General features: G+C 32.2%; 1 protein-coding gene across 4 annotated transcripts in view; it reads left to right on the top strand.

Moving 5' to 3' along the window:
* The first annotated feature begins 10,468 nt into the window (after positions 1 to 10,468).
* The window catches only part of LOC134250434 (uncharacterized), a 13,141-nt gene continuing 201 nt past the window's right edge, over positions 10,469 to 23,408 (top strand). The window contains exons 1-15 of one of the 4 annotated variants that reach the window (XM_062732803.1): positions 10,478 to 10,586; positions 12,481 to 12,503; positions 12,844 to 12,917; positions 13,405 to 13,422; positions 13,775 to 13,816; positions 13,895 to 13,990; positions 14,122 to 14,193; positions 14,578 to 14,655; positions 16,518 to 16,628; positions 17,556 to 17,603; positions 20,098 to 20,143; positions 20,565 to 20,780; positions 21,017 to 21,096; positions 21,299 to 21,672; positions 21,896 to 23,408. The exon at positions 21,896 to 23,408 is cut by the window's right edge and continues 201 nt beyond it. In XM_062732803.1, the coding sequence (XP_062588787.1) occupies positions 12,900 to 12,917; positions 13,405 to 13,422; positions 13,775 to 13,816; positions 13,895 to 13,990; positions 14,122 to 14,193; positions 14,578 to 14,655; positions 16,518 to 16,628; positions 17,556 to 17,603; positions 20,098 to 20,143; positions 20,565 to 20,780; positions 21,017 to 21,096; positions 21,299 to 21,672; positions 21,896 to 22,784 (2,088 nt within the window). In that variant the 5' untranslated portion in view covers positions 10,478 to 10,586; positions 12,481 to 12,503; positions 12,844 to 12,899 and the 3' untranslated portion in view covers positions 22,785 to 23,408. Of the gene's footprint in view, positions 10,592 to 12,480; positions 12,504 to 12,843; positions 12,918 to 13,404; positions 13,423 to 13,774; positions 13,817 to 13,894; positions 13,991 to 14,121; positions 14,194 to 14,577; positions 14,656 to 16,517; positions 16,629 to 17,555; positions 17,604 to 20,097; positions 20,144 to 20,564; positions 20,781 to 21,016; positions 21,097 to 21,298; positions 21,673 to 21,895 lie in introns of all 4 variants that reach the window. The other 3 variants (XM_062732804.1, XM_062732802.1, XM_062732805.1) reach the window with 3 other exon arrangements.

The following is a 23,408-nucleotide window of genomic DNA, read 5'->3' as shown; positions in this document are numbered from 1 at the left end:
CAGTTACATTTACCGCTTTTCACTTGATATTGATGGAAAGGAAGTAAAAGCATGGTGTAATGCCTTTCAAAACTCATAATTGGAATGTATATGATTACCATATATTTTATAGAGATTTTTACTTAGTGATAGAATTTCTACGGGGAAAAGATCATAAGTGGAAATAGAATCCCATACGTAATCATTTATCTTTGATTGGGCAATCCCATCCATAGCCAATAATGTTCTGTGGAGTTTTCAGAGGTCCGCGTTCTATGTCCCGTTCACAGATTTGTATTGTCTGTGGAGCTTTTGTAGAACGGTCACTGTTCGTTGTCTCCACCTTATTCATAATCTTTAGTTTAGAGCCATTATCATTAGCGAAGGAAAAGGATAATTAAAAAATAGCTGCTTTTTCAGTAATGAATATATGCCGAATACTGTTCTATATGTAAAATTATCAGACTGTTTGAGGCCCGTTAGGGCCGAAAACTGTCTGATAATTATGTTCCCCAAACGAAGTTGGGGAACATATTGTTTTTACTCTGTTTCTTATTATTATTATTATTATTCCTGGGAAAATTTTGTCTTTGAGTGATCTTGTAAACTACACATCCGACTTAGGTAAAACCTTTTTAGGGTCACTAGGGATGTTATGTAGATTTGCCGAACGAAGGTCATTTTGCGCGCACGTGCTTGCAAGAGCGAGCACGTGCAACACGTTAAATGGCCAATATAAGGTATATTGACTTAACTTTTCTATTTTTTGATGAAATGCTTTGAAACTCATAATGTAAGGATATATTAGTAGTATAGACAAGATGACATGGTCAAAATAGCAAGATCTCACGCGCATGCACGTGCGCTTTGCTCTGATTGGCTGAAACTAAAGTCTCAATATCTTTCTTGTTTTTTGACGAAATCCTTTGAAATTTTCAACATAGCCATGCATTACGATATCCTACAACATGATATATAGCAATCATCATGAAAACACGTGTATGCACGTGCGCTGCAATCTGATTGGCTGAAACTTCAAATAGCTATATCTCTCTAGGTTTTCAACCAAACAGGATGGGTTTTGGAACATAGATACATATAATGGACTTCTACAAGAGGGTATGGTCACCATGCACATGCATACACGTGCGTGTACTTGCGCTGCAATCTGATTGGCTGAAACTTAAAACAGCTATAACTCCCTTGATTTTCAACCAAACAAGATGGGATTTGGAGCATAGTTATATATAATGGACTTCTACAAGAAGGTATGGCTACCATGCACATGCATACATGTGCGTGTACGTGCGCTGCAATCTGATTGGCTGAAACTTTAAATAGCTATAACTCCCTTGGTTTTCAACCAAATGGGGTGAGATTTAGAACATAGATAGATGTAATGGACTTCTACAAGAAGGTATGGTCACCATACTCATGTATGCACGTGCGTGCACGTGAAATGGGTAAAATAAAAAATACACTTGAATGAGCGTTTTTTTTTTTTATACTTTTGGATTAAATACTTTGATATTTAGCATATTAAAATATATAGATCGTGTAGACAATATGATATGGTCATTACGCACATGCATTAACATGTGTAAGTGTGCAATGATAAAATTTGAATGAACATAGTACACTTTTGGGTAAACGTTGTTAAAGTCTCAAATGCATAGACTTTGTCTTATTTAATTACGCTTACAGGGAATATGACTATAAAAGGGAGTTGGGGAGCGTTTGGGGAACATCTGTAACGGTCCCCGTTACAATTAGCACTAGTTTTACATATAGAATAGTATGAGGCATATATCTTACTTAAAACATTGCCATTTAAATGTCCAAAAGTTACCTGGAGGAGTCCGATAATAACACAATGGGAGTTTAGGCATCAATCGTTTTCTACCCATCTGATAAGTAGATAAAAGAAATGAGTGAACAGTAAAAGAGTGAGTGAACTCTTGTTTCATTCATTTCATTCATTCAATGGCAGTCGTTTCGTTTAGCAGGATAGGGATACGGTGGTGAAATATTTTTTGGGGGAACATTTTTATTTATGATGTGCATTAATTGACATTGATACTGACATAATTTTAGGTGATATTATAACCATCACCATGGCAAGTAAAATGCGGATTTGTAACCTAGCTGAATTTTTAGCTTAGATATTGGAAATTCTCAGGTTTTGAAAGCGTGGCCATTGGGGAACAAACATAAAAGGAAATTGCAGAATCTTTTTTTCAGAAATGGATTTAAATTCGCTTATTCAAAGTGCTGAATCAAAAACTCTTTTAAAGAGTGAAAATTAATGTTGTGGAAGGTTTAAACTCGGATTTTTTTTCAAGGATTTGCTATTTTGTATTGTGATCAACTTAATTTCCTTGCATTTGGTTTCCCTGAATTTTTTTCCTAACATTTTTATTGGGGGTTTCTGAACACATTTCATCTTAATTTCACTGTTCTTTTTGTTTTTTAAATACCGTCCGATTTTGTTATCATTGCCGTCCGATAATATATTATCAGACTGTTAATTATTATTATCGGACGGCTACAGGTAAATTTTTAGACTGCAAGAACAAAGGCTTGACGTCACAGCAATGTTTTAAGTTTATTTATTTGCTTGTGTTTTTCTTATTCCATGACTATATCCATTAATTGTACCTTATATTAAAAGTAAACTTTTATGACAAAAGAAATGTTTTAAGATTTTCCTTGATCGTCAACATTCATGCAGTATTATTCTACTATAAACTGCATGTGGATTATTTATCCACACTGTTCAAGTATGCAAGAGCATAATTATTCTGAATACGATTATTTTTAATAAGTACAGATTACTTACAAGAAGGATATGGAGATAACGAACAGTATTCAATCTCAAAGTCCATAAAACAATACAAAATAAGAGCAGAGCAAACACGGACCTCCGAAACATCAGAGGTGGGATCAGGTGCCATCCCCTGCTAACCGGTCACACCCGCCATGTGCTAATTGTCATGATCGTGAAATAACGGAAAAATCCGTCATCCATTCAGTGTATAAATAATGGACTAACAATAAGTATGAAAAATATCAGTCAGCATTTGATTCAATGATAAATTGTATTTGCTGACAAGGTCATTGTATCGACCATGGAACTTACGAAATGATGACTTTAAACGAGACTGCTGATATTCTTGTTTCATCAACTTGCTTGTCAATAATTTACATTGTTTTAGAAATTGTTCATACGTAGAACATGCTCTTGCGTATCAAATCAACTGAGATATATACACTCCGTATGCAGGTGATGAAGGTATATTGCTGCATAAGTAAGGAAAGTTGACGATAGAAAAGTTAAAGTCGTCAAGTTTATCATATAACGTGGTTGTTAAGTTACCATTAACGTCTTTTTCAAGTAAAATATCCAAGTATGAAACAGATGTGTCAGACTCTAAGGTATCTTTTATCTCAAGCTCTCCTGCATATATGGTATCGACGTAGGAATGGAAATAATTACCATTGTTAATGGGCAATACGTCGTCGATATATCTGAAGGTCGAATTGAAGGCCACAGCAAGTGTTTTCTTCTTATTTTACAAAAAGTTAAATTGTCAAAACTGTCATTTTTTGTTAAAATTTTCTTAACTCTATAATCTATAAGATGACCTTGTTTGCAGATACAGCTTATTCTTATGTTGTATTTGGCTGCTCTTTTGACTTCAGTTGTTTTTCGGTTTACGTGATCAATACAAAGGGATCACGGTGGAAATGAGAAATGACAGACGACTATAGGTTTTTCCTCCTTCTAATCCCCTGGTCACAGCTCTTGTGTTTCCAAGTGTTCCTGTTCCTGCACTGTTGACTATTCATGTTGTTTTAAGTGGTATGAAATGATCAACCTTCTCGAATATAACCTTTTTCAACTTTTTCATATTCCCTAATTTGTTGAGGTAAAAGAAATGTAAAGTACATATATGTAATAAGTGTACGGGAACGTTTAGTCTGTGCTCTAAAGGTATATAGTCCAATATATAATTCTTATTATTATGATATATTTGGTCAAACCAAGAAATACCAGAAGGAATAACCAGGAGATTAAAAATACAATGTAACGAGAACACATTCAAATAAAACAAAAACGTATGTAATTAGAAATTACAGAGCTCACTTCAACGAATGTTGTCTTTAAGTAAGGCAAAGTCACACAATTAACCAACATTCTAAAAGTGTACATCCAAAAATGCAATTTTGATCTGATAGAGCTTGCATTTACTTTAGAATAGACCTATACAAAAACTACTCACCCGTTAAGAAAATGTAATCAAATCCGGCATCTGAAGCAAGTTTGAGAGTTTTCATCCCTTGCATCATTTGTACAAGTTTGGTTAATATGGGCCTTATACTTTCTTGGTGATAGACCTGCACCCGTAACTTTTACATGGTCTATCATTTGGAAAATGTATGTCGAATTCAGCATCCGAAGCAAGTCCATTAGTGTGCATCCTTAGATGTATCATCCATTGCTTAACATAGGATTCATAATTACTTGGAAATGAAACCCGCATAAAAACTAACCTTTTCACTCATCGAGAAAATCTAGGTAGGATTCTGCATCCAAAGCAAGTACATTAGTGTGCATCCCTAGATTTATCATCCATGCACATGGGGTCCAGCCTAAATTCCTTTGCAAAAGCGTATTTTTCTTTGCAACAGAGAAAATTGAGAAGTCGAAGCGGAGTCTGGAAAGATGATCAGTAAACATCACGATATTTTTAATGATTTGCGCATTTAATTCAGTATCAAAATACATGTACTAGTATGTCATTTCGGTGAAGCATTTATTTGTCTGTTTGGGGGATACTTTTGGATACGCGCGAATTACATACCAAAAATTTATTGAAATTAAACTACATGCCTTGCACCCACGGATTTGATAAAAATGTGTCATCAATGAGGGTAAATACTTTCTTTTACAACAGGGTACATGTTGAATGGATAATAACAGAAACTCATCTCATATATTACACTTAGACCCCTTATTAAAACATGACTTTCTGTGACAAACTGAAAAATTCTATCACCACCACCATCCCAAAAAATTATCCACTTCCAGAAAGTTTATATAGGGTAAACTCTTTTTCAGTCAGCATATGTTTAAATTCTTTCTTCATACAAATGATATACATGTTTTTTAGCCGAAGAAATCCAATGCTGAAACACTAAGTTCTTTGCAATTATCTAATATGTGTATAAGAATAAAAGATGTATCTAAGAACCATCTCATAGAAAATATAGCAAATTTCAATGATTGTATTTTGAAAACAAATGTATTAGGTGTCCAGATTCAAATACATGAAAATTATACCGACTCAACAGTCAAAACTTTTATTACGGTTCACAATATATATTATATCGACAAGAAAAATTTAGTACATGCAATACTTTGCCACGATAAAAGAAAATTACAGTTATAAAATTGTCATATGACATCTTTACCACTTTAATTTATAACAATTTTCGTCGTTAAAAAAATATTAATTTCAGTAACTCGTGAGTTACTGCATATTTGATTTAGTGATTTTCTATACACCCTGTACAGTTCTCTTTCCAATATTCCACATTCGATGATGAAAGAGTGTAAGATCCATCAACCATAATCCACCCTACTGCGTACAGTCTATTTGCATACTGGAGTTTGTCTTAGCCTTGTCCGGATTATTTCCTCCTTCCTTACCAACGTCAAATTTGAGCGTATCAAATATCTCCAGAAAGAAAAAAAAGTGTATCAGAGCTAGGAAGAAACTAACAAAAAATACCCCCCCCCCCACTGGAATGAAAGGATTTACTTTGTACACACCACTTAAATTATGCTGTGTAACAGGTGATTTTCATCGTGAAAAGTTCACAGTTTGATTGCAAACATATTTGCTGCCAGTAATTTTGGCAAAAGAGGCCAATTTTCTAAATCACAGAGTTGCAAGTTAAACATGTGCAAATATCGACTTTGCAAAGTAATTTTAATCCTTAATTAAAATGCTAGGCTAATCTTAGATATTTTTGAATATTGTAATTCCGAGAAGAGAGACGGCATATTATTATTTCTTGACTTTGAAAAAGCTTTCGATTCTGTAGAATGGAACTTTCTTCTTGAAACATTAAAAAATTAATATTGGTGATCAATTTATTACATGGGTAGAGGTATTATACAAAAACCTTAAATTCAAAATGAAAAATAACGGATGGTTATCTAAAACATGTAGTATGACGAGAGGGATCCGACAAGGATGTCCAATATCAGCTTAACTATACTTATTTGTAGCTGAAATTTTATCCCTTAAAATCGAAAACGAATCAAATATATCAGGAATTAGTATAAATGATCAAGAAATCATTAATATACAACATGCAGATGACCTAACAGTTGCTCTGAATGACAAGAAATCTCTCGATTTTAGTTTGAAAATTATTAACGAGTTTTGCGATCACGCCGGATCAAAAATCGGAATGTATCCTGTTAGGGGGGCTTAAAGATACAGTGTATGTATGATGAAATCAACGGTATTAAAGCAACAAATAAAGCAATAAGATGTCTAGGTATTTATATAGGACACGATAAAGAAGAATGCTACAATAAAAACTGGATGAAAATCTACCACGACATTGAAAAGTTATTTGAATCTTGGAAACGTAGAAAATTATCGGTTTTTGGTAAATCGTGTATAATCAAAACATTAGCAATTTCAAAACTAGTTTATGTTGCATCTATATTGTGTATACCAAATAAAGAATATATCTGTAAGGTCCAAAGACTTTTATTTAATTTCTTATGGGACAAATCGGAAAGAATCAAACGAAATACACTGATCGGCGATTTAACTGACGGAGGTTTTTCAATTACAGATATTGAATGCAAGTTTAAGGCTCTGAAAGCAGCGTGGATATCGCGACTGATACCTTCTAAGGGCACTGTATTTGAAATCTTTGAAAGTTTTTTTTAAAAAAGCGAATTTAAATCTGAATTACGTCTTACAATTTTCTGAAACTAGTTTAAATGCACTTGACAGAATAGGCAGGCTTCCGCTTTTCCACAAACAAACTCTAATCTCATTTAACGAAAAAAAAATGTGTAACTTCGAAAATACATCACCTAATGATATCTTAAAACAACCCATATGGAATAAAAACAATATCAAAATAAAAGGAGAAACATTATTTTTCAACAACTGGGTCAACAGTAATATTCTCTATTTAAAAGATTTAATAGATGATAACGGGAACATAAAAACACTACAAATGCTTTCCACTGTTATTAAAAGAAAGTCGAACTGGCTTTGTGAATATAAAACTTTATTATCAGCAATTAAACCATTGTGTAAAAATGTGACTTATCCAATGCCAAATATTTAAACATAAAGAATGAAATGAGATTTCATTTCGCAACAGGGGTGTCAAATCTAAATGGTAAGAAATGCCAATTTTTTTTTATAAAATTTTACTACGTAGGAAATTCGTTAAACCGTGTTATCAAATTAAACTTTCTCAAGAGTTTTCAATTCCTGCAAACGACTCAAATCTATGGCAAAATATATACGTGAGAAAAATCAAAGATATAAATGACAACAAAGTCGCTGAATTTAATTATAATTAAAATGCTTCATAATATTCACTGCTACAATACCTATTTAAGTAAATGGATAAAGGACAAGGGGAACAACTGTCCTTTATGCAAAACAACTGAAACCACAAAACGTTTACTTTTTGAATGTAAAATAGTTGAACAGATTTGGAAAAGATAAGTAACCTTTTTATCTTTGGATATAAAATGGAAACACATTGTTCTGGGCTTTTATCTAGAAAAAACGATAAGATTGAATCTTTGAATTTATTAATATCTTTTATTGCATATAAAATATATAAATACAAAATGTATTGTAGAATTGAATCTTTGAAAGAAACGAAACTGAAACAGATTTGTTAAAAAATGTCAAAAATGCACTTATTCAATATTCTTCTGTATTACGTATTATGAATTGTGATAAACAACATATTTTTTCAAAATTTGCAGACACATTAAGAATATGATGTTTTTTTCTTTTTCAATTAATCAGCTACTTCGAGAGAACAGTCTCAAGTAGCATCGTCCACTGGGGAGTGTTTGGACTTTTTGTGGTTTTAGGACCCCGGTGGACCATAATTGCTAGTTCAACTCTGTTTCAGTATATATTTTGTATATTTATTATTTGCAACAATTTGTCTTTAAAAAAAATTATTCCATTATATGTATATGCACTATAAAAAAATTGTTATAATCGAAAAAACAGCGAATTTACTTTTTATTTTTGTAATAACTTGGCATGAATATGTAAACATTGATGTATTTAACAACATATAGATAATCATGTTTCTCTATCATTATTATTGTATTGTTTATGTATTGTTGTTATTTATAAAACAAAATCAAAAATCAAAAAAAAAAAAAAAACCTTAAGTCGTAAAGTGTGGATTAAATTTCTAAAGCTGGATTTTTGTAAATGGAAATTGCGTTTTTTCTAATACTTGACCGAAAAAATTTGAATTCTTATAGCTTTGGACTGTGCATATGCTACAAATAACCGATGATTGGTTATGAATACGACAAACATAAGACACATGTGGATATTTTTTCTTCAATGATTCTTTAATCTTAAAGTAAATCGTTTTATCCCTCTAGCAAGGATGGATAGGCGCACCGAAACCTAACATCCATTTATCAAAACTAGTGATTCTAGTTCCTTAAAATGCACAGAAGATACTGACCTCGTTTGCCTCTCCGCTTCGTATCCGCCCTTTTCTCGGTTGCAAAGAAAAATACGCTTTTGCAAATGAATTTAGGCTGGAGCACTTGATGCAAGTTTGGTCATTTTTTGGCTCATAGTTACTTTGAAAAGAAACCTGCACCAAAAACTTTAACCTGTTCACTCATCCGTAAGATGCAGGTCAAATTCGGTATCCGTATCAAGTCTATAGAAGTATGCTACCTAAGATGTATCATCCAAGCAAGGTTGGTCATTATTGGGCTCATAGTTACTTGGGAATGAAACCTGCATAAAAAACTTTAAAACTTAGATGTATCATGTTTGGTTAATAAAGTGCTCATAGTTACTTGAAAATGATGAAACCTGCATCAAAAAGATTAACCTGTTCATTCATCCAGAAAATGTAAATCAGATTCAGCATCTAAAGCAAGCCTATTAGTCCGCATCCTTAGATGATCATTTATGCAAGTTTGTTCATCATAGGGCTTATAGATATCTACACCAAAAACGGCACCAAAAATGATAACCTGCTCCGAAAACATTAACTTGGTCATTCCTTTGCTGAAATTGCAGCATCCGAAACCTTGACTGTCACAATGAAACACACTAGAAGCATTTTCCATGCATGTCTAATCAATAGAAGGCAAAGAAGTCCTTAAAAGAAAAGAAAACCGCTGCAAAATACGCCGACGCCGAGGGTATCACATAAGCTCCCCCAGCTTCGTTGAGGTGAGTTTAAAATAGTTTTGAAGTTGTAAGAAATTCATTTCACAGTAGACAGGATGCTTTAAGGTTTTCACAAGTACCAAGTAGTGTCTTTAATTCATTTCCTTGCTAACCTTTTGTCGCAAACGCCTTATACATATAGATTCTATCTCCATGCAAGAGAGTGGTCTTTAACATCACAGCAAAACGACTGTAAGAGACTTCATAGATGAGCGGCTGTGAAAGTGAAAATGTACTTATTGATTTTACGTTGGTACTTGTGAAAGTGAAAATGTACTTATTGATTTTACTTTAGCACTGTTAAGTCAATGTCAGGAAATTTTATTCACTCTCGATAGTTAATTTCATCACATGTTTCGGTAAAAAAAATAAAATAGCTAATGTGAAAATAATACAATCTTAAAAGTAATGTTTGTTTGCCCCCTCCCGACTCAGGGGTGGAACAATTAGGTCGGTAAGTGACTAAAAAAAACTCAGAAAATTTCAAACCTCCTCTCGATGGAATAAGAAAATTCAGAAGAAAAAAATATCGTTTCCTCAGGTAAAAAATTTTTGAGTTGCGTCATTTTAGCCGGTCGGTCGGAAGCTAGAAGGCAACCAAACACTTTCTTAAAACATGGCCTAATACATTTGTTGTATTTAATTATATATATTTAAAATGGCGAAAGCGCTTGCAGTAAATGGTTTGTGACTTTTTGGATGTTTACTTTTAAATATATTTAATATTATATCTGCAAAAAATGCGTGTTAAATTAACACTTTTATTCAACAAATTATTTACAATATTTTAATATTGGAATATTTTTAAATTATGCATGCCTTCTTGTGTAATACTAGTAATCTTTTTACATGTATCATGTCCCTTTATCTTCTCATTTTAACGATGAATCAAAGTCACGTATTTATTTTTTTCTTTCAAGTACTAACATAAATAGCAAGTCTTGTATGAAGTACTCTATATACACCAGGAAGTATCATTTCTTAATGTTGTATATATTTCAGTTCCTGGCGAACTTTTCTAGTTTACTGACAATTTTCGACATTTACTGATATTTTGAATAAAGCTGTTAGTGTAACTAATCTGCAGGATCCTGGTCGTCGTCGAATGTAAGGTATGTTCACTATTCATGTCATCTTTTCCTTTTTATGCTGGACATTAATGTGTAGGATATATACATTTTTATTGGCATTCGTTGTTACATGATAGAAACATGACTTATGTAATTGTAAATACTTGCAAATACTAGTAATTTTTTAGCTTGGACCCCTTTCACCAGGTTTTATTCTTGAAACAATATTACAATGTGCTATTTTTTGGTAAATTTAAGTCAATCCAAGTCATTCGAAACATTATTTTTACTAGTCGTCTTTTATACAAAAAGGAAGAACTAACTCTCAAACAGTTCATCGTCAGTTAACTATTTTTGACTAAAAATCAACATTTGATTAGACGGTATTTGTTTGTTCAAAGTTTCATTACATAGATATATTCTTCTCCAGTCAGAACCTGGCTGGTTTTCTTATCAGATATTGTTTAGTCAGATACAAGACAAAGAAAGTGAAATTCAACGAAAGTATGTATGCACCACGGAAGTGCTATATCCTTTTGATTTTAATTTTCATGAACGAAACTATAGAATGATAGAATCGAAATTTCTGAATGCACATGTTTTATAATTACTTATTTATTAATTAAATTTTAGGACTGAGTAAATAATCCACGTTATATACGAGGGCTGTTCAGTAAATAATGTCCTCGGTGCTCAGAAAGACGCAGACGACGCTTTTCAATGACTTAGTCTTCATGATTTTACTTATTAATCTCTTGTAATTCAAACACATGTCTGTTACATTTTTATCCAGTTTCTGATTGTTTTTAGAACTCATTTTAGGGTATGATTTTCTGACCCTTCTGAAAGGTGTTTTTTTTTTCTGGAAAATGGCAAAAGGTCCAATGATTTTTAATGTGAAAAAACATTAACTTTTTGTTTATCTCGAAAACCCCTTTACTCTACAGGGCATGCGGGTTTGGACGCTGTCATGAAAAAATTCGATGTAGTAGAATCCTGATTCTGGGTCCTTCCTCTAATAAACCTTTCCATCTCTTTGCAAAAAAAACTGCTTTCTACACTCCACCAGATATTAAACTGTCTCCCCGAATACGAATTTGAACAACAATTCCACTAATATTTAAAAAAAATTGCATATAAATCTGTCTTTGTGCTCTTGCATACCTTTGCTTTTGTCAGACCTTCGCTGTTTTTATCAAGTACATCTTATGGTAAATTTTGTTTTGATGATTTTAAGCAATAGATTCATGTTCCAATATCTGTTTGAATATAAAACAAACGTGGACAACTACAATTACTGATATTTTAAAATAATTGTTAAGACTTTCGTACACGCTGTCGTTTTCACTCATTTTTCAAAATATAGGGTGACCTTTGAGTACCAGGCTTTTTTTTTACCGTCAAACGTTTCTTAAAAACTGTGTAAATTACTCCCGATATGATGTCTATCAAATTTGCTATGTGTCTTAAAGTCAATCATGCATCATCAAATATTATTTGTTGAAATTTGGCAAACAGTACATAGGTTGTTATAATTTTTGTTGGCAAGGAGGGTACCTATTTTTGATGCCCATTATATAATTTTTTATCATTGAATTCCACCTGCTCATTTGTCTATAAAACAGGCATCGGTTGCTGTAAATGACATATTTCAGTGAATATTTCTTTGGGATTTTTAACAAGTTTTACAGCAGCTTTAATGCAGTCTTTATTTTCACTCTAGTTTACTGATTCTTTTCCATTAATTTATAATGCAGTGTCTCGAATAGCCCTTGTTTCCCAGCTTCTCACGATGAAACTATGTGATGAAAAGTGGTCACATAAACTGTGATAAATTCAGTAAAGATTCAATAATGAGAGAAAGTCAAGTTTAGTGTCATATGATATCTGTATTGTATGCCATACAGTTCAGGACATTATTTATTGAACAGCCCTCGTATGACTGATGTCTTAGGTGAGTATTATTCTAATTCTTTTAAGTTTAAAATTATATCACATAAATTTTCTCCAGAAATTATTTTCAAACTCATGTAATTTTGAGAGTGCTTATTTATTACCGGGGAAGTTGAGGGTATACTAAATTAAAATAATTATTTAAAAGTTTAAATACTTAAACAATGAAAGAAATAGATCATATAACATATCCGCTTTAGAGACGTCTTCTGAATTTATTGCCTCCAACTTTGATATTTTTCAATGAAATATTTGAACCCTTTTTCATTAAATAAACATTTTTTCTAGGATTAGATCTACATGTAAGAATGAGTGCAACTAATTTTAAGTCCTGTTTGTAGGTCTTAGAAGATGGCAAAACCAATAAAAAATTCTTGAACATGGATGCAAATCAGCAATGGGTGGTGCTTTTACGGTATGGAAACAATAATTTGAATAAATCTGATCGGGTTTCAAAATAAAAAATATTTGCAAGCTAAATTGAATATTAATATATTAAACTTGATATATTCTTGAAGAACTTTAAAATCTAAAACCTTCACGTGTCACTGACGAAAACGTTCACTCCTTTTGTACTTAGATCCATTCCGAACTTATGTAAGAGTTTACACAAATAGTTCTGTTTGCATTAAAAAAAAAACTGAAAATGATGTTGCGATAGGCCTCAACTTCCGATTTCCCCCTCAGTTTGAATCATTGTTACCTCACATATCAGGTGTTAACTCCAAGCACACCCCAAGGCGGGAAAAACTCTTAATTACTCTGGTGCCTTTTGTGACATATTGGTCCACGGTTTTTAGGTTCCTTCAGATGGCCCCAATAATTAAGACATCAGTGCCTTTCTACAATAAAATAAATCTTAGGCCATAGAATGTTTACTGTCTGGTTTTCTCTGCTTTCAGAAATGCGTAAATAAATCTGTAAGTACATCGTTTATTGAAATAATGGAATTTTTCTTTTTTATTTCATTTCTTCATATCCCTTTCAAAATTTTGTACTCGTAGCAAAAAAAACTTTGATCCTAAGTGCTTTGAACAAGTCTGTTTTCTTTCTGTACTAGTATATCTGTGGAATAACAAGAAACATACAATGTGAAATGAGTGAAAAAAGCAAGCATTTATTTTAAACTACTCCTGTCTTGAAATGTATAATCATATAGCATCTTATGATTTCTAAATATATAAATGCATACATATGCAGCAAAGTTTTTCTCAAGAAGGTTATTTTGCTAAGATTTTATGTAATGAAATTTCAATTTACTATTTATTTTAGGAATATTCTAAGGAAAAGGAAGATTTGGAGAATTCTGGTTATGTAGGTGATTTCCTTTTACTTGCTTTTTAAAAAATCATGATTTTTGTGTTTCTTTAAACTGACATATTTTATTTTTAGGTCCTAAGACGACGACTAAAGAAAAAAGAAGAAGCAATTGCACACTTTTCATCTGTTTGTGAAGCAACGGAATATATAAATCCTACTACAGACGAGGTTCTCTCTCTCTCTCTCTCTCTCTCTGGATCATTCATTGTACAAATCGTAAAAAATAGATCACATTCACTCGAGAGGGTACTTATATATTTTACAACCGAACTAAGTAGTTTTTTCCTGCCCTTTTTCAGACAACGATCAGAGTATGGCGTTCAGATTCGTCGAAAGTCAATTTCATTTCAGAACATAGCAGTGTTAATGAGGTAATGCTTTATCTTTATCTTTCGGATCAGATGAAAAGTGTTTCTGTTTATATCTGTGATTGGCCATCTATTTTCGGGGTACTTTTTTCAAACATTTTCAATGGGTGTACCTTGGACATAGATGAAATCAATTAAACTTGTTCCACATACCCTTTGGCCCGAAAAGTAAACATATAGATTTATGAACTTTCTGAGCGACCCCGTTTGACCACAGATCATTATTTTAAAAAGTAGTGCTCATACTTCTTTATGATTCCTTTGTGGTATTTTAAAACACTCTTCATTAACTGACATTCACATCAATGTATCATAAAGTGATTTCAAAATGACCTAGAAAATACACAAGCAGTTAATTTATATAAGCGTTTTTCTTTCTCATTTCAGTCTAAAATTCTGTATCATTCACAAATACATCGCTCGGTTACAGAATGGGATATGTTCATTGACATTAAAAGTGAAAAGGTAAGCTCTGTAAGGAAAAAGTATTGTATAAGAATACAAAAAAGGATACTAGTAACTTGATTAGATAAATACAATGAAATGCGGAGAAGAATCCTACAGCTACTAATCTTGTGCCCTTTTATTACTTAAAACAAAAACTTGAATACATCGTAAAACCTAACAACAAAGGATTATGATAAACGTGCTGAGTTCAACGTTTCTATCCTCAACGTCCCTTACTTATATAGCAACAACCCTTATCACCTCCATAAAGGGTTTTCTCTCCCACTTGATTCGATAGATTCGATACGCAAGAGCATACTCTAGGTAAGAGCAAATATTAAAACGAGGCATGCTATTGACAAACAAGTTATTGAAAATAATATTAACAGTTTCCTTTTAAAGTCATCATTTCAAGTTTTATGGTCGATACAATGTCAGCAAAGACGTCTTTCATTAAGTCGAATACTAACTCATGATTTTCATAGTGTTTTGCTATTATCTGCACACTGAATTGTTAACGGATTTTCCCATTTTTCTTGATTTTGAAGAGCACATGGTGGGAGTGACCGATATATAGTGGATGTTTGACGGTGCATATTGTCGTCCTGTATATATGGTCCTCTGCACAATATGTTTCAACACTCACTGCTCGTATACTGCTATATTGTTGCCGACAAGTACTGAAACTTAAACATGCACATATTGTTGTGTGTACCCTCACTGCATATATTGTCGCCTTATAGTTATTGTTGCTTAAAGATGTTTTGTAGGTGTTTAAGTGTTGTGCATTTACTTGGTGTATAAATCACACTGATGTGTCTAGTATGCTATTTAATGCAGTGCAGTTGTGATGGTACATATTTCCGTCCTGTTCATATTGTCGATACATACACCCACTGCACATATCTTCGTCCTTGACAATATTAATAAATATGACTAATCGTTGCTTTGCTGTTCTTGAAAAAAAGAGATTTTTAAAGAACTTACTTATAAATTCTTTCATTGCCTACACAATACTAGTATATCGACGACATTTTGACATTATGTGCAAATGCAATTGAGATCACACAGGTTAGTATAAACCCTCTCCCTCTAAATTACATTTCGAATTTTTCTTCAAATACTGTGTTTGCATATAATGTTTTCCGTTAAACAAAATTGTCAAAAACCAAAGTGTTATTTTCTCTTGTGTAACATCATGAATAGATTAAACAATTTCTAAACATAAACATTTTTTAACAAAACATTCCCCAAAAACATTTTTTTTAAAAGAAAACTGTTAAACAGACGTAAGTTTACAAAATGTATTAACGTATAAGTGGAATTTAATGATTTGTTCCAATAACTTGGTATGTATTTTTTTCAGCAATAAGTAATTTTAGCGATTTTGTCAAGAGAAATGGCTATAATAACTGATACGAAATACATTATGAGTGATATATTCAATTTTAGTGATCTGATAACCCTCGTCAAGAATATCAAAATTAATCCTCGGTAAAAATTCTGCTTATACGATTTTGAAATTTTGTTCGAACACAAGAGGCCTATTAACCACATGCTCACTCTTCATTGTTTCCCTCAATTTAATGCATGAATCTACCGGGTATTTAATGTAGGTAAAAAAAATATATAGAATATTGTGTTCTTCATCACACCATAAAATTAGAGGTGAGCGTTTAGAGGCAGACAGCAAACACTTGTGTGCGGGTATTATTGTCTTATGACAATATCAATTGTTTAACATACATAGAACATTGTTTAATGGATTTGACTGTCAGTATTCTAGGTTTATGTAATTTTAATGTTTAAATTTGCATGCTCTATCACAAACTATTTCAGGTTTACACTTTCTTTTAAAAAAATAATTTGATCATATACAGGAGGAAAAAGATTTTTCAAGACCGAAAAGCTGCCCAACTTATTCATCTGATATACATGTGAGCAAAGGAGCATATAGATCTTTTACTAAAAGTGACGGAGCAACACAAAATGTAAGGAACAGTACATATATGTAATAATGAATGAATATTTCATAAAAATTTATTTATAGTAATTAGAAAAGACTTGACATATATTTTCCAGGTTCAATTTCATTTAACAATGTTTGTTTGAAGAATTCCATGTTTGTTGATGTATAATTTACTTTTTTTAGAAATTATCACCGAGGCTGAATTTCTTTTTTAAAATAAAGTCAATCGTGAAGGTCAAGCTCGGAAATATTTTGTCACAGATTATGCATTTGTCAAATATGAAAGCCCTGTCTCTATTCAATCATAGGTTATAAGGAAAAATTAATAAGGATTAAATTTTATAAAGGAGGTCAAACTTCAAGGTCAATGTCGCGAGGTCAAAATTCATAGTGTATTAAGTAAGGTATTGTCACAGGCAATCAGATGTTTAATATGAGAGCCATATCTATTCTCATTCCGCATTCAGAATTCATGACCAAGGTTAAAGTTTTTGAAAAGTAGGTCAAACTTCAAGGTCAAGATCACGAGGTCAAAAATCATAGTGTTTTAGGATCGTCTTGTCAAAGGGCATGTACATTTTAATATTAAAGCCCTATTTCTTCTCATTTAAAAGTTATGGCCAGTTCAAATTAATGTTTAAATTTTTAAAAGTAGGTCAAACTTCCAGATCAAGGTCAAAAATCATAGTGTATTTAGAAAGGCATTGTCACAGTTGATATACATGTCTGATATGAAAGTCCTATCTTTTCTCATTCAGAAGATATGAGCAAGGTTAAAGTTTTTGTGACGGACAGACTGACAGGCGGACATACGGACAGACTGACAGACGAATAAGATTTAATGTCCGATCGCTTTTGCGAAATGGGGGACAAAAAGAGCCCTGCCTAGAGTAAAAACAACTCGAATGCCCTAACATCTAAAATGATGATTGTTTCTTCAAAACTTCAGGTTGACATTAAGAATCTAAAACAACAAGCGCAGAAATCAGAAATGACTGTAAGTATAAAAAATTAAGATATGTTTTCCTTGACACCTTGATAGATGGCTTTACTAATTTTAGATACCACAGAAAATGGTCATAGTCCTGTACAATTTGGGAGGAAAAATGGGTCAAACGATGAATGTATCAATATATTGTAGACTTAGCAAATTGCATTTAAACTTATGATCACATCCTCTGCATTTTGACCGATTTTAAGAGTTTTATGTGGCACCAGAACGAACAAAAAATCTTAAAACTATGTTTATCTCTGTGGCTAAACAAAATTATCTGATATGTACATGTTTATTATTTTTATCATTTATTCCAAGCTATTTGATTGGTTCAAACTTGATCACATGATTTAGTAAATAACACCATACAGACATGAGTTACTATTTATAGAATCAATCTGAAATGCATATCGATTTGATGTTTCTTAAAATGGAGATAATTTTCTGTTAATCAAAAAAATGGTATGGTTTCACAATTATATGACTTAATGTTTGTGAAATTGTACTTCATCTTGTATTAATATTATTAATGTTCTGTAATTGATGAGACGTAACAATGTTTTATATATAAAATCATATTGGATATGTTTGTCAAAAATTGATACAAAACATAATCAAATAAATGTAGTATTTTGAATACGAAAATCATCTAAATCACTCCAACGATATAAAGGAAACACAATTACTGCTTCAATTACTTACTGTATTTTGATCTCTAATCTCTAAGTGTTAAAGAGCGAATACTTGTGCCTTGTTCCCATTATTTTCAAATTCTGTTTTGTCAATTTATGTAAAAAAAAATAATAAAAACAAATGTAGCCGTAAAAGCACTTAGAAATCAAAATAAATTTAAACTGTTTAATTTAATAGTGTTTGTTTAATATTGAATTTAGAAATTTAGAAGATTAACTAATACGTAATATCGCGACTACCAATAAGTACCTCGCAGTTATCTAACTTACTACCGCTCTTTTGCAGGGGAGTCGAGGAATGTCTAAATTTCTGGGGCACATGACATTGTTTACAGTAGTGACAATCGACTGATTCCAACAATTTAATACTGAAATCACAATATTTGCCAGATATTGAACTCCAAATAGTAGATTGTCAAGTAACGAAAGTTTAGAATATTTTATATGCTTTAAAATGTGACGAATTTCAATGAAAATTTAACGAGAAGAGTACGCTTACTTAAAAATATCGTTAAAAATGTAACAATTTAGGATTGGCTCCTCTCAAAAATTTCTTAGGCTGGTTCAGCGATTGTTTAGCAAGGTATTCCACCAGGATTTTTTACTTCTCTGTCCTTATGAATGCTACTATGATCGATCTTGCATTGTATTAAATAGCACATTTGCCCCCACCCAACAGACGTTTCCTACCTCCATCGAGAAAGAGTTCCGCGAAGTCAAGTAACCGCGATATCAAGTATTCAAAATACGACATTTGTTTGATTGTTTTTATCAATTTTTGGGGAAAAAAAACATTTCCATTATGTTCTAATATGAAGTACATCTTGATTCAAGGCATTTAACGTCTTATCAATTACAGAACCTTCAGATATTAATGCAATTTGAAGTGTATATCCTTCAGAAACATCGGTCATATACTGCATTAGCTATAATTGTCAAATCAGAAATTTTTTTTTACAGAAAGATACATCAAGCCAATATGCATTTCAGATTATATAAATAGAAATTCAAGTCTATATGCTGTTATATACTCATCATGTGATCAGGTTTGAGCCAATCAGAGACATTGGAATTTATATTAAAAATCATATATAAAATATATGCCTTTAGAATTCAACATGACAGTTCGGTTTCCTAAAAATTATTTTACAATTTCCATTGCTAATTTTCTAGTGCCCCTTACCTTAGTATAGTTATCATTCCCTCTGAACTTATGGCTTTTTTGTCCACAAAAATTTCGCGGCCGCACTCCGAGTAAACAGAGAAGTATATAAATAGGATGCCTTGCGCGGCAATCTGATTGGCTGAAACAGCTCAGGACTTGACAAAATTTAGGGACGCAGTAAAACTGGATCACAAAAAGAACCAGGTTTACAAATTAAAGGTTTTGTATATAACAAAACGATAAACACATAGACATCCACAAAAATATATACATGAAATTTTTAACATAAATCGCTTTATTTGAAAATAAACCTTATTTATTTTTAAAAGGAACATAGCAGCATATATAGTACCTGTTTATTAATTTCGAAACGGGATGACAGTGCACACACATACAAATATTTGAAATGTATTCCAAAATTGTAAAGTTTGGTGCAAATAAGATATATATCCTCAAGTTTATAAACGATGGGCAAACTTCCATTACAAAAATGTTCACTAACGAATCATTGAGGAATCTCATGCAAAAATTGCTTTAAAAATTTCCAACAAGTGCAATAGAAAGGAGAAGCAGTGAAACAGTCTTAAGAATTGGTACATTTCAAACCAATGTACTATTTTACATATTTATTTTTCAAAAGGACACATCAACGACAGAAAGCAAATTCAAAGAAGGGCAGTTTAGAGGTAACAAATATATCACAATTGATTTAGATGAATATATTCTTTTAAAGTTCTATGTTGATAAGCAGGATAATTGTACAATGAATGAATTCTGTCGGAAAAATTTTCAGAAAATTAAACATAAGATAAATCTGTTATTTTACTTTTGAAAAGCTATTTTTATACTGAAATATATGCTTAGATATGAATTTAGTTTGTCGGTGAATATTCACGCACTTATGTCATATTACAAACAATATAACAAAGTATTATATCTGAATGGGGGATGACTCGGCAAAATAATACCCATTACATTTCATGATAATAATACATTTTGTAACCCAAAAATGACTAGTTAAGGGAATAAAACGCAATACGGTAACATCAAGCTTAAAAATTTGAACTTCACAATTCTATTTTATATATAATTTTGTCTTCATTTTAGCCTTGGCACACTTAGATATTTTACCACGATATAAGTATCATCGGTTCTTATTGGACTGGTTCAGCACTGGTCTTAAAGCAATTCAAAATTTCCCGATACTGAAATTCAAAGAATGTCCAATCATTGTCGGAGGAGAAATCAATGAAGAAAATCTGTCATTTCTGATTGATAAAAACATTCAAAGCAGTGAAATTCCACTTACTGAGGTGGAGAAAGGTAGTCAGTGTTTACAATCTGTAATGTTATTTATTAGATTTTGACATTAGTAAGAGTTCCAAGACATGAAGTATCACTTTAAAGTATATATTATACCCAGATTTGTATTATAAACAAATGAATATGTCTCATTTAATGAGTTGTGTGAATAAAATTACATGTAAAGCCAAAATATAAATATTTGATCAAGAAATTGTAAAATTGAGCGCTGTTCGTTTATTTTTTTTTTCTTCTAGATTCATTAGTAGGGGTTGATATTTTGGTGGTGTATTTTTTGAACAATGAGACAGAGAATATATTTCACCACTTTACGAATGTACGAGTATTTACTTTACTTCCTAAACTATTAAAATACTAATACCATTATGTGATTTAAGTTATCAGTATTTCCTTTCAATTCAGTGCAATTTTACTGTTTTTTCATGTTTACCACCATATTTTTCAAAGCAGTTTAATGTAATCGAAAATGGAAAATCAATTCGTGAATAATGACAACCATATTTTCATCTACATTTCAGTTTGCCAAAACCTTTTCCTTTCAAGGGGGTACCCTTTTATTTGTTATGGAATGTGACGACCAAGTTGATGAAAGTTTGAGATTAACTTTATTACAATCATTTTCAACTGCGAGAATGAATGTTGATTTTGTTGCAAAACGCCGTTGTGAAGTCATAACAAAAATGACGTGCATATTGGAAAAAAGAATTCTTGATGCATTGGAGGAAGCACAAAGAAATCTATATGAACTACCCCTGACGGAAAACGTTGATACAAGCTTATGGGAAGTACGGTCAATAATCAGGCGACTTAAGCAAGCAGCCTGCTACCCTCAACTCCTCCAAGAAATTGACCATTTTTATAAAAGGGGAACAGTAGATGATATGCTTCAAAGGTAATAATGCAATAAAGCACAATGATGTTGGTTTTTTGAAAAAAAAATTCTTACAAGTGATCAATATTTCAAACGTGAAATAATACAATAATAATTGTAAAAATAGTTGTATTTTGTATTTAATATATATTTTTAAAAAAAATGGTAATTTCAATCTCTACGTCATATTTATTTTTTTTTTATATCATCCTTACATAAATGAATTATTCATTAATATCTAAAGCTTTGGAGACGGAATTCTTTGGCATGGATATGACGGGGACACGTTACATATCATTACAAATGATACGAGTGTTCAAGAGAAGATTGAAATTGCTCTTTCTAAGCCAGAATTTGAACATATAAAGCATTCTATAAAAATACAAGACAAACTTTCAGTACAACTTCTAGCCAAAATTGGAGAACCATTACATGGAGCAAAGTTTGTCTACGTGAACAATGGCTTAAATGCTTTTCATCAAGATAAAAAGTTTGCAACGACAGGAAGTCTTTTGACTGCAAATGATTCTCTACTGGTAGTTGTAACATCTCGGCATGCATTTAGCAATCAAGAAAATATCTACGTTCTTATCGATGAATCGGTAGTTAGACTTGGACAAATGACCATAAATTCTCAACATACAAACGAACGTTTATGTGAAGATATAACGCTCGTTGAATTAAACCCCGATGTAGTTCCCATTGTAAATGAGCGATGTGAAAAGCTTCTCATCGACGCTACTGACCTCCCTACACCAGGAAGAATTTCTCCAAGAGAACTTAAAGTTGGTGATATAGTTCACAAGAGAGGAGCCAAAACTGGACTTACCACAGGAATCGTGAAGTCTGTTCAAATCAGCAAACTTGGCGGTTATCAAGTTGAAAGTCCTGTAATTCAAATCTGTGGAAGGGGGTCAGAACCATTTGCAGGGGAGGGTGACTCTGGATCGCTAGTTTTCCAGCATTCTCTGACTCCAGATGAAAATATTTTAGACGTTTTAGCTATGGTACAAAGTAAACTAAATGTCCCGATTCCTAATGCACCAGTTGTTTGTTTTCCGTTCACAAAAGGCTGTGAAACACTTTATAGAACTGTACCAATGTTACAATCCCTGCAGTTTATCAACGTCTGAAGATTTGGTTTGAATATGATCTTATCAGCATTTTCTGTACCTTAAATATTTCATTAATCTGCCCATCTTAGAGGATGATCCAGACATGAAAAAAATATAAGGAACTTCACAGATCATTAAGAGTAAGCCACAAAGTCCTTCTCTTTAATCAATCCTTACCAAAACATCCTTTTCAAGTAACAACAACGAACCAGCAATCATTAACAAGCCCAGGTGCAGTACATGTACATACCTGACAGAGGAATCTAAATTTCAATTCAAAACCGGAAGCGAATTTTACAATTCAAACCTCAATGTCATGCACCAGCTCTAATCTTATTTATGTGATAACATGTGCCGGTTGTGGTGAAAAATATATCGACCAGACAGGAGATACCCTGAGACATAAAATGACCGTACACCGACAACAAATTAGATCACCGTAAACGAACACATTCGAAACTGTACCAAAAATAACCCCTTCCCCAATTTTACTGTTTTTCCTTTCTACAAATTCCGAAAGGATACTAAAGAAAACCATTTTATAAACAGACATAAACCTGTTTTAAATGCAACACAATTATATTTCGTTTAAGAAATATACTAACCTAACCCTAACCCTAAAACCCGCATTATATAACTGTA

Source organism: Saccostrea cucullata, unplaced genomic scaffold, assembly GCF_032062105.1.
Source record: "Saccostrea cucullata isolate Sc308-1 unplaced genomic scaffold, CSIRO_AGI_Scuc_v1 ctg102, whole genome shotgun sequence".
In the NCBI taxonomy this organism is placed as follows: Eukaryota; Metazoa; Mollusca; class Bivalvia; order Ostreida; family Ostreidae; genus Saccostrea; species Saccostrea cuccullata.
This window is presented reverse-complemented; position numbering and strand designations above follow the sequence as displayed.